The 12,391-nt window shown below is 36.3% G+C and overlaps 2 protein-coding genes across 2 annotated transcripts; both read left to right on the top strand.

Moving 5' to 3' along the window:
• The first annotated feature begins 840 nt into the window (after positions 1–840).
• LOC132721107 (isatin hydrolase-like) lies at positions 841–2,808 on the top strand. Its single transcript, XM_060705361.1, has 3 exons — positions 841–1,064; positions 1,318–1,459; positions 2,239–2,808. The coding sequence occupies exons 1-3, from the start codon at positions 895–897 to the stop codon at positions 2,719–2,721; spliced, it is 795 nt and encodes a 264-aa protein (XP_060561344.1). The 5' UTR covers positions 841–894; the 3' UTR covers positions 2,722–2,808.
• A 3,474-nt stretch (positions 2,809–6,282) lies between these two features.
• LOC132721105 (uncharacterized) lies at positions 6,283–8,859 on the top strand. Its single transcript, XM_060705359.1, has 2 exons — positions 6,283–7,346; positions 8,787–8,859. Exons 1-2 carry the CDS (start codon positions 6,283–6,285, stop codon positions 8,857–8,859), a joined length of 1,137 nt encoding a protein of 378 aa, XP_060561342.1.
• The last annotated feature ends 3,532 nt before the right edge of the window (positions 8,860–12,391 follow it).

The raw sequence follows: 12,391 nt of genomic DNA, 5'->3' as shown, positions 1-12,391 counted from the left end.
TCTACTGTCCTACGATATGACGTGTAGGTTGAGCATGACTAGTTGATGACTAGTCAATAAATTACGGTCAATGTGATCAACAGTCTTACCATTCTGTGTGGAGGTTGGCCAAAATCAAGGTCCAACTAATAACTTAAAAATGCGTTGACCTGACCTATAGTCCTAAGATTTTACTTGGTGGTTGGTCGTGACTACAAAATGACCCATATTGAGAACATTTGATAATTCCCCCTCGAAAAAAAATCTTTTTAGAGCCATGAAGATCCTGGTACCGGAACCTTTACTCACTGACCAGTTTTAAATGAATAAATATATATTCCCTAGCCAATACCCCTGTTATCAATAAACATATCATTTAATCATTTTAAATGGAAGCTTGTGCGGTTTATGTGTCCTTAGCAGTCATTTCCTTGCGTTTAGAGGTATTAGATCTGTAATTCAGTGGAATGACCTTGGTGATTTTGACGATGGCATATATACCTACCATTTTGAGGCTGAGGAACATTCACCAACTCATATTTTTTCAGTAAATATACAACAAATGTTGGGCATTTAAATCTGTTTCCACTACTTCGACTTCTGAGCATGTCGAATCATACATATTGTATTCATAGTAATTGGGTGGAAAAAGTACTTAAAAGGTATTTGTATATCTATTTTGCTCCATTTATATAAAAAGAAAATAAAAGAATCAGTGTCTTTTTGTTACTGTCATGAATCTCAATGAGGTTAGGCCTTTACCACATTCGGTATCTTCACACCTCGCCCCTAGGTCATCTTTATACTGCTTGTCATTTATTTTAATATTGAACTTATTTCTTTGTCGTTGAATTATGTTAGATAGCAAGTTAACTTTGCTAACTAATTAAATTCATATTTCAGATTGAAGTGACAATGCAGTTAAATTTGATCGCCAGCATTCTTCTGGTGTGTAATTTTGTTGAAGCTTTAGATGTCAAAGTAGTAGAACTATCTTACGAGCTTGGACCAGAAACATTGTTCTACCCAGGAAGTCCACCATTTGTTTTAACTATCCTACATCGCGGTATCACTGGAGCATACTGGTAACAAAATTTCTATTTTTGATAAAAATTTTATAGTTATTGTAATGTTTCATCAAAACGAAATTAAAACATGAAAGGTAATCTTTTATACCTACAATAGAAAGTTACTTAATACAATTTTTATCTCCCTTTTCATGTATAGATATCACATTTTCGTAAAACAAATAATTTTCGTTGAAGCTTTTTCACTTTATAGATAAACCTATTTAAACATTTCGAAGTTTATCGTGACAGCTTAAATATTATTTTAAAGGTTTGAGCTAAACAAATTCGAAGCAGGAGAGCACGTTGGAACCCATTTGGATGCACCCTCCCATTTTTCCGAGGGTAAATTGAGAATGCATGAAATTCCAATGGAAAAATTAATAGGACCCGGTGTCATAATTGACGTTAAGGTAGGGGTTATTGTTTTCTTTGGTGTTTTACCTGGAAATATGGTTGAACAGTTAACTGGCTAAAGAACTCCTGAATATATTATTTTGAAGTTTGTCACTCCATATGTTGTTTGACAATTGATTATAGCTAACCAACACTTGTCAATATTCAATCTATTTCAACAGTTTATTGCATAAAGCATGTAGATACAATGCATATATAGCTCAATACAATTTAACATTTCATGATATTGAGTACATTAAATGTTTTCAGAGAAGACAATAATATTTTGTATAAAAAAATGAATTTAAACACAATATTTTTGTTAAAATTGTGTAAGTTTTATTATATCTGGTAAACATATAATAAAAATAAAATTTGAACTGACAAGAAACTTTGGATCAGCCGAGTACAATTACTGAAGTGCAGTTACATAACTTTGTGTAATAAACTGCTCATTGATTTCATTCTTCATGAAGAAAACTTTGAAACTGGTTGTCATCTAAAAATCATTAGGAGGATACACCTTAAGGAGAAAGTTATAATATTTTAAGAAATTAGTATTAGTTTTTGACAGTATTGACACTGTGCGTGCAATCAGTTTCATATCTTCTCTCAGGCCGTTTCTATTTCAAAGACTTTTCTTCTCTAAAACCGCTTAGTTATCACACTGAGACCTTGTACATAATAAAACTTATTCCACATGCACTGTTTAAAAGAAAATGACCTAGTCCAAGGTCAACTTTTCAGTTATAGAATCTGCATTATTCTATGAATTAGATTAATATTTCTATTTTAGGATAAAGTAGAAGGGAATCCGGATTTCAAAGTCAGTATTGGCGACATTATAGCGTGGGAGATGAAACATAAGAAAATTCCTGAATGTGCAATCGTTATCATGAATTCTGGATGGGGGAAAAATTACCCAAACAAAGCGCTAACATTTGGCACCCCGACCCCAGAGGACCCGTCGACCTTCCATTATCCAGGCTGGCATACAGAAACTGTGGATTGGTTGATAAAAACAAGACATGTCTGTGTTGTCGGCACTGACACTCCTTCGAATGATCCCGGAGATTCAACTTCCTTTCCGGTTCACCAGACACTTGGTGCAGCAAACGTTCCGGGGCTGGAAAATGTTGCCAATTTGGATTCAGTTCCGGAGAGTGGTTCGACTATATATGTGGCGCCTATAAAGTTGAAAGACGGGAGCGGAGCACAAGCAAGAGTGTTCGCTACATTTTCGAATGTCGGTAAACACGAATATTATCAAGAACTTTAATTAATATTATCTGTATTTCAATATAATAATGCTATAATTGCGTTTTCAAAATAAATACTATTTGTACAAAATATCTTAAAATCTGATGAAATTAACAGGTTTGTCAAAGAATCGCCATTGTTTTAACCTGGCATTTGCTGACTCAACTATCCAGCGAATTTTAGTGACAAGTCTAGAGTTATTTGCATCTTCTGCAGAAAGCTGTTTTTCACCGTTCGGTAAGAAAGATGGCATCTTTGCGTCAATACCTAGTTCTTTGAGGATGTTTAATGAATCGCGGAAACCACGATCAACAACGAAAATATCACCTTTTCTGATCCAATTTTTTATCTCTTCAATATTACATTTCATCATATGATTTAATATTTTTGCGTCGGAATTCTTTCCATCAGCTAAATAAGGGCCAAGAACAGATACTATATATCCTGTTGTAGTAACAACCATCATTGGTTTGACGAGTGACCTCCCTTTATGAACACTGTATGTACGTCTTTGAAATTTGAAATTGGAGCTTTTATGGATATATAGGTATGTGCCATCAAGTACAAGGATAGCAGGAGGACTGCATTCATTTTGGCCAAATATTGATACCGCAAGAGGCCGTGTATGTTTCTGGACGACATCTTCTCGATTGACGTGATTGAAACCAATATTTTCAAAAACAAATTCTTTCGACAATTGTTTTCTTATTGAAGCAAATGAGCGCCTAACTTGAGATTTTGTCATGTTGAAAATGGTGCCAAGGATACGATTAGAAAGGCCTGTTCTAAGCTTTGTTAGAAATACTCCTAAAGAACCACGAATACTTCTGTTTTGTGACTTTTTACTGTTTTTTATATAAGTAAGAAGATCGTCAAATTGTGCCCTATTCAACCCAGTGAGACTTTCATAGTCGTTATCATTCATACCGTTATCGTCAAAATCAACCCGTTTATTTCTGTTGTCCTTGGCAGCCTTTCTAATATTTTCTATAAGGGTATGCACTTCCTCGCATGTAAAATGGGAAACATTGCGTATATTTTTATTGTTTTTCAGTAACATAAACGCTTCCTTGCAAAATGAATTTTCTGTTAAATGTTTTGGGCAGCATCTAGCCCCTTTTGCCAGGATAATGTTTAGCTCTATAAAAATATCGTGTCTGGCTTCCTTTTTAATTCGCACCAATTTTGGACCGGGCTTGCCGCAAATAAAACAACGAGAATGGGACTGGCCTGTTGTAGATATTGGTAGAGCAATTTTTTCTTCATCGGTTTGAATTAATTTTCTTTTAGCAGATAATGTTGTTTCGTTCGACTTTAAATTCAACGCTTTATTTGATTGTTTTGTGTCATTCTGCTTTCGCATTTCAAGATAATATTTTTGTCTACATTTATTGCACGCTACTGAATTATCACTGACTGTTAAGAAAAATGATTTTTCAAGGTATCGTTTCAGATCTTTATTTCCAACTATTGGTCTTCTTTCTTTTTGTGTCACACGCTTATTGCACACAATACAGTGCATATAATACGGGTTCATTTTTACTATTTTGATTTCGGATTCTTTTAACCATTTAACCTAGAAACAAAAATAAAATACATATACTTTAACTATCTAATTTACCATAATCAACTAAATTGATTTAGTATGAATAAAAACATTAAATCTATAGCTATAGTCTGATTTTATTGACCTGTCTACGAATACATTATAGCGCTAGCTAATTTGAATATTCGATTCCACTTCGGTTCTGTCCGTATAGCTTACGAGAATTAGTAGGCAGTATAATAACTAATGTTTGGAAAATTCACACTAGTGTAATCAAGGGGGAGAATCACGCCGTTCGTTACCCAAACAAACAAGATGGCGGATGCAGCCAAAAAGTAGGTTTTTCCCTTTTTTCTCTGAAATTCGTGATGTTCTAATGTAAAGGTACATATAACAACCTTCTCCACAATTTTTCTGGCACACAGGATTTTATTTCATGATGTTTCGTCCCGTACTTCATCTGAAATGCGCGTCACCAGATTCGAAGCGAGAGAATTTTCCACCGGTTTGATCGTGGTAACGTACGGCTTTTTCACTCATATTCACTGTTTCGTTTACATATATGTCAATTTACTGAAACCACTGACCTTAAAAAGTTGTAATATGTCGTCATCTAAGCATTCATGCCCATTCTGGCTAGAATAACCGCTGAAAATATTAATATCGGTGCATTTTCTGGAAATGATAACGTATGGCGCACAAAATATCAATGATAACGTACGGCGCATTTTTTTCTGATTAATTGATTTTCTATATAATAGAAACGTTATGTTTACAAGACATAACAGGAGGTGTAGAACCAAATAAAGAAACTGAAATAAATAATATAAGTGTCCAGCTTTATTTGTCATCCAATGAAAGCGCTGTATTTCTTAAAAATTCTTTCTGTAAATTTTCATAGAAGAACAAAAGTCGATGATATATCAAAGTCCATTCATAGCAGCCTTCTATTTTTCATTTAGTGCTTCATAGAGCCGCGTTTGAGCAAATGGACAGGTAATTAGACGAAATAAAGTAAGTTTTAAACCGTAACATACAGAAAAAAGAAAAATTCTCCGGTCGCTATCGCTCCCGTCGAAGTTTCTAATTTCTGTAGAACAACACGGATGAACACTAACATATACTTCGCAAACACTAGTTTAAGAGTAGTGTAATAATTTTTAAAACCGTTCTTGCATAAAGATAATGACGTTATCTAAGCGCATGAGCGGTCTAGCATTAAAGGTTTCAGACGGGTTTTCCGGCATGGATAGAAACATCGAAATCCAAATCCGATTTGAAACTTTATATAAGTAACACTAGAAATTAATAAGCAAATTCCAATGTCACTCTTTTATTGCTGATACCTGCAATACTTTTTAAAAGAAATTATTGTTTTTGTTGGGTCGTTTGTGGAAAAAAACGCCAGAATATGATAGGCAAATTCTTGCATGTAATCGTTTTGATCAAATTATGACGTTCCTTTCATTTACAATTATGAAATCCCCAATTGATGCGAAGGGACATTCATTTTCTAGGATATGTGTATACACATATGGTTTATGTATTGAAAATCGAATTATATACAACAATTTTGCATTAATGGATCATGTAATGTATGTTTCTTGTATGTATGTACATGTATATGTGTGTATGTATATGTATATACAAGAGACCTATAAGTTACTGGTTTAAAGATCAATTTTGATATGAAAATGTTCATTATGTAACTACTTAAGAAAACTTCGGCTGGTATTTACTTTATCAATCAAAATTGATCTTCTCCAAACTTTTTCATGATTTTTGATATTATGCATATATGTTTATATTTAATATTTCACGCGTTTCGATAGTAATAGCGTGAAATTATTGTCTATCGCGTTACGCATTCAAAAGGGTGAATACTGGTCAGTCGTGTTTAATGAATCGTGACTTAACTCAATATATATATTGTAATGTGTAAAGAGGGTCATTCTACCAGACGATTTCACAGAGACACGTTGTATAAATATTTTACACTTCCAATTTAGCACGTGGCGGCCGTTGCGACTCGGGATGGAAGAAAGCAGTATTTTATCTAGTTTAGAGTCTTTGTTAGATTCTAGACTGCAGACATTTGAGAAGAAAATAAACGAAATTTCACAAAATCAAATTTCGGCGTGTACTAGTGGTACTTATGTGTTCAAGAAGAAAGGCCACGAGCAACAGTTTATGGTGAACGCTAAAGTTATGGATAAAATGAGACAAGCAGACGGTTATCTTGCTACCATTACTGAGGAAGATTCGAATTCGTCTGCTAGCAGTGCCAGAGAAAAAATTTCAGAAGGTATGGACATTTTGTCACATCGTCAAAAATGTTTAAAATTGGCCGACAGTTCAGAGCATGGTTGGCGTGTCGTACAAGAGTACGAGTCTCATCCATTGGCAGATAACTCCGACGATGAGAAGAAAATCTACAAGGCACAAATTCAAGCAGATAGGAAGGTTCGTCAGGAACGTCGAGTACGAGCTAGACGCTTTTCACCGTACCCTGCTACTAAGGCGTTGCCAGCTTCAGATAGTCGTCCTCCGAATCAACAGACAGCAAACAGGAAACCAGGGCTATGCTTCAAGTTTGGGAAACCCGGGCATTGGCGGGCAGAGTGCCGCATGGACTTGCAGGCTGATAAGAATGGCAATACACAGATAAGTATAAATTATGGTTCATTTTTGTTAAATGGAGTTGAGGAGTCTGATAACTTTAATATTGAGAAAATGAAGTTAAGCTATAAATGCTCTAATGATTTGATAAAGAATGTTTCACATATGTCTGACAACGATAAGATTTTAGATAAAGTAGTGTCTCCGGTTGGGAGATTGCATAATTGCATTAAGCACTGGCAAGAGGCGGAGCCAGGTGAATATATTTTAAGTGTAGTTTCAGAACGATATAAGTTGCCTTTTAAAACATTACTGAAATCTGTTGAACTTACAAATAATAGGTCTGCCAGAGAAAATGCTGCATTTGTTTCGAGTGAGATTCGAACCCTTCTCACTAAAGGTTGTATAGAAGAAGTTACAGAGGCACCTTTTGTGGTAAACCCGTTAACTGTTGCTTATAATAGGCATGGTAAACCGAGGTTAGTCTTAGACTGCCGACATATTAATCCAGATTTATTCAAGTACAAATTTTGTTATGAAAGTCATGACTTGGCGAGACAAGTCTTTTCAAAAGGTGATTTTCTGTATACGTTTGATATTAAAGGGGCGTATCATCATATTATGATATTTCCCCAACATGCAACTTATTTAGGTTTCTCATGGACAGAATTGGGAAAGAAGAGATATTTTGTGTTTCGGGTTTTGCCGTTCGGTATATCTACCGCCGGATATATATTTACTAAGGTATTACGGGTAGTAATCAAGAAATGGAGAAATTTGGGGATGAAAATCATTTTGTTTTTAGATGATGGTTTAGGTGGTGCTAGCTCTCTTGAGATGGCCAGGGAAAACAGTATTTTTGCTAAAAAAGATTTGATTAGTTTCGGTTTTCTGTTAGCCGAAGATAAGTGTCAGTGGGAGCCGATTCTTCAGCAAACTATTTGGGTAGGCTATCTTTGGAATACATGTGAGGGTGTGCTGAAAGTAACGCAAGAAAGAATAGATCGGACTGAATCATTATTACAGTTTTTTATTACTTCTGTATGAAAGGGCGTAGTTTTGTTTTCGGTAAAAAGGTAGCATGTTTAACGGGTCATGTCCATTCAGAGCTTCCGTAAAAATGAATTTTAATACCAACGAAACTTTTATTTTATTTCAAATAGTATATGGTCTAGTCTTAAAATATATCTGACTCTTCCTAAAAGAAAAAAAGTACTGCAACAAACAAACAAGACAAAAAAGGGGGAAATCGGGAAATTTTATTGTTTAATCTTATTTCAATAACATAAAAATTACAAATCTGTTTTACGCGTACTATTGCTAATTATTCTGTATACCAACACTTAAATATTAAAGGTCACTTTACATTGGAAAAATAACGTTTTTTTTCATAATGTTGGCTTTATTTGCAAATCATTTTACTAAATGTTTGCATGTGTCACGTGTTTATTTGCATTGTCAATGTAAATAAGAGGAAGGGGGAAGGGGGCCGTTCGTGAAGCGTGCCTTTAAGCTTGTATAGCTCAATAAACAATAAAACTAGAATCTTTTAATTTATAGAATATATTCTTATAAACTAGGAACACTCTCGTCAAAAGGCTAGAACCTTCCCGTCGAAAAGAAAAGAAACTGTCGACGATAACAAAACATATTTCTAGCAAGAGATAAGAAAGCGTCTTACAAAAATAAACCAGTTTTACACCAATGTAAAATACTCCAAGATAAATGCAACGACATCATTTGTTACATTGCGCAAACTTGTACGTTTCCAGAGAGTCAACAAAAAAGGTCTTTGATTAAAGGTAAGAACAAATATGACAAAGTACAAAATATCTGGAAAAAGTGACCCCTCGCAAGCATTAAAAACAACAAAATTACATGAACATTGCAGACTTGGTATGAATTTAATTGTACTTCAGGGATGATAAAAATGTGCAACATCTCTCACGCTACCTAGCACCGGCTCAAGCGGCACTCAATTCTCTACACTGAAAGGACTAAGTGATCCCGAAGGACCAGAGAAATATAACAACACTGAACTGAAGTATGGGGTAACTGACACAGCACTTGATACCTGCTGTTATGATGTATAAATATCTGGAAATGTGATCCGTCCGTCGGAAGCATTAAAAGCAGTAAATCAAATGAAAATTTCAGACTGGGGTTGATTGAGCCTGTACATAAACATTTCCTACAAGTGACGATGACATGTCTGACAAATGTTGATTAATAATCTCTGTATTGTATTATTTATACTCTTGTACTGTCGGCGGGAATTCCATGGTAGGACCATGGATGACTGTGCTGTCGGCGGGTTTATCATGATAGGGCAATGGATGATTGTCCTGACGGTGGGTATTCCATGGTAGGACCATGGATGACTGTGCTGACGGCGGGTATTCCATAGAAGGGCCATGGATGACTGTGCATTCGGCCGGTATTCCTAGGTAGGACCATGGATGACTGTGCTTCCGGCGGGTATTCCATGGAATGAACATGGATGACTGTGCTTCCGATGGGTATTCCCTGGATGGACCATGGATGACTGTGGTGAAGGCGGGTATTCCATGGTAGGACCATGGATGCCTGTGCTTCCGGTGGGTATTCCATGGTAGGACCATGGATGACTGTGGTGAAGGCGGGTATTCCATGGTAGGACCATGGATGACTGTGCTGTTGGCGGGTTTATCATGATAGGGCAAAGGATGATTGTCCTGACAGTGGGTATTCCATGGTAGGACCAAGGATGACTGTGCTGATGGCGGGTATTCCATAGAAGGGCCATGGATAACTGTGCTGTTGGCGGGTATATCATGATAGGGCCATGGATGATTGTGCTGACGGCGGTTTTTCCATGGTAGGACCATGGATGACTGTGCTGACGGCGGGTATTCCATAGAAGGCCATGGATGACTGTGCATTCGGCCGGTATTCCCAGGTAGGACCATGGATGACTGTGCTTTCGGCGGGTATTCCATGGAATGAACATGGATGACTGTGCTTCTGGTGGGTATTCAATGAAGGACCATGGATGACTGTGGTGAAGGCGGGTATTCCATGGTAGGACCATGGATGCCTGTGCTTCCGGTAGGTATTCCATGGTAGGACCATGGATGACTGTGGTGAAGGCGGGTATTCCATAGTAGGACCATGGATGACTGTGCTGACGGCGGGTATTCCATGGTAGGACCATGGATGAGTATTCTTTCTGTTGACAAGCATTAATCACCATCATGAAACTGCGAAAGAGGTTAACCTTCCACTTTCTTTTAAACAAATGAAGCCATTGTTACAAGCTGAATTGTAATAAAACCGGAATTGTAATAAAATTATTGGTTAGGATGCAAACAAATTATTACATTTAGGTTGTCAACCTGAATTGTAATAAAACCAGAAAATGTAATAAACGGTCAAAACTCAAGAAAATGTGATAAGGAAAGTCTGTTTCACATACATGGTGTTTAAAAAAACGAATTTGGACTCGACATCGGAATTTTTACACTTGACCTTTACTGTTACTCCTACATTTTCCTTTATATTAAACAATCAACATTACTTATAACTGGTATTTAATGTTATTTTTTATTAGTAGATGGTTTGTATATTGGTTCTTTCTTTTTTGTTAGCTCACCTGAGCATATGCTCAGGGTGAGCTATTAGGATCACTCTTCGTCCGTCGTCCGGTGTCCGTCGTACGTCGTCCGTTGTCCGTTCACACTTTTCAAACGACATCTCCTCTGAAACCATAAGGCAGATCATAATGAAACTTCACAGGGATGTTCCTTGTGTGAAGCCTTAACAAAGTTGTTCAAAGAATTCCATTCCATGCAGAACTCTGGTTGCCATGGCAACCAAAAGAAAAAACTTTAAACATCTTCTTCTAGAAAACCCAAAGAGCTAGAGCTTAGATATTTGGTATGAAACATCTTCTAGTGAGTGTCTACCAAGATTGTTCAAATAAAAGCCCTGGGGTCAAAATTGGCCCCGCCCCAGGGGGTCATTGATTTTCCCTATATGCATATAGTAAAAACTTAAAAAAATCTTCTTTTAAAGAACCCAAAGAGCTAGACTTAAGATATTAAGCATGAAACATCTTCTAATGATTGTCTACCAAGATTGTTCAAATAAAAGCCCTGGGGTCAAAATTGGCCCCGCCCCAGGGGGTCATTGATTTTCCTTATATGCATATAGTAAAAACTTAAAAAAATCATCTTTTAAAAAACCCAAAGAGCTAGAGCTTAGATATTTGGCATTAAACATGTTCTAATGGATGTCTACCAAGTTTGTTCAAATAAAAGCCCTGGGGTCAAAATTGGCCCCGCCCCAGGGAGTCATTGATTTTCCCTAGATGCATATAGTAAAAACTTAAAAAAATCTTCTTTTAAAGAACCAAAAGAGCTAGACCTAAGATATTAAGCATGAAACATCTTCTAATAAGTGTCTACCAAGATTGTTCAAATAAAAGCCCTAGGGTCAAAATTGGCCCGCCCCAGGGGGTCATTGATTTTCCCTATATGCATATAGTAAAAACTTAAAAAAAATCTTCTTTTAAAGAACCCAAAGAGCTAGACCTAAGATATTAAGCATGAAACATCTTCTAATGAGTGTCTACCAAGATTGTTCAAATAAAAGCCCTGGGGTCAAAATTGGCCCCGCCCCAGGGGGTCATTGATTTTCCTTATATGCATATAGTAAAAACTTTAAAAAATCATCTTCTAAAAAACCCAAAAAGCTAGAGCTTAGATATTTGGCATTAAACATGTTCTAATGGATGTCTACCAAGTTTTTTCAAATAAAAGCCCTGGGGTCAAAATTGGCCCCGCCCCAGGGGGTAATTGATTTTCCCTATATGCATATAGTAAAAACTTTAAAAAATCGTCTTTTAAAGAACCAAAAGAGCTAGATCTAAGATATTAAGCATGAAACATCTTCTAATAAGTGTCTACCAAGATTGTTCAAATAAAAGCCCTGGGATCAAAATTGGCCCCGCCCCAGGGGGTCATTGATTTTTCCTATATGCATATAGTTAAAACTTTGAAAAATCGTCTTTTAAAGAACCCAAAGACCTAGACCTAAGATATTAAGCATAAAACATCTTCTAATAAGTGTCTACCAAGATTGTTCAAATAAAAGCCCTGGGGTCAAAATTGGCCCCGCCCCAGGGGGTCATTGATTTTCCCTATATGCATATAGTAAAAACTTAAAAAAATCTTCTTCTAAAAAACCCAAAGAGCTAGAGCTTAGATATTTGGCGTAAAACATGTTCTAATGGATGTCTACCAAGTTTGTTCAAATAAAAGCCCTGGGGTCAAAATTGGCCCTGTCCCAGGGGTTATTGATTTTCCCTATATGCATATAGTAAAAACTTAAAAAAATCTTCTCTTAAAGAACCCAAAGAGCTAGAGCTAAGATATTAAGCATGAAACATCTTCTTATCAGTGTCTACCAAGTTTGTTCAAATAAAAGCCCTGGGGTCAAAATTGGCCCCGCCCTAGGGGGTCATTGATTTTCCCTATATGCATAT

This window comes from Ruditapes philippinarum, unplaced genomic scaffold (assembly GCF_026571515.1).
Source record: "Ruditapes philippinarum isolate M1 unplaced genomic scaffold, ASM2657151v2 ctg3333_1_1_1_1, whole genome shotgun sequence".
Taxonomy (NCBI): Eukaryota; Metazoa; Mollusca; class Bivalvia; order Venerida; family Veneridae; genus Ruditapes; species Ruditapes philippinarum.
This window is presented reverse-complemented; position numbering and strand designations above follow the sequence as displayed.

Coding starts and splice junctions, on each gene's coding strand:
- LOC132721107 (XM_060705361.1), top strand. CDS start 895: ATGCAGTTAAATTTGATCGCCAGCATTCTTCTGGTGTGTAATTTTGTT. Junction 1,065..1,317: donor GGTATCACTGGAGCATACTG/GTAACAAAATTT, acceptor ATTATTTTAAAG/GTTTGAGCTAAACAAATTCG. Junction 1,460..2,238: donor GTGTCATAATTGACGTTAAG/GTAGGGGTTATT, acceptor TTTCTATTTTAG/GATAAAGTAGAAGGGAATCC.
- LOC132721105 (XM_060705359.1), top strand. CDS start 6,283: ATGGAAGAAAGCAGTATTTTATCTAGTTTAGAGTCTTTGTTAGATTCT. Junction 7,347..8,786: donor AATAGGCATGGTAAACCGAG/GTTAGTCTTAGA, acceptor ATTGTACTTCAG/GGATGATAAAAATGTGCAAC.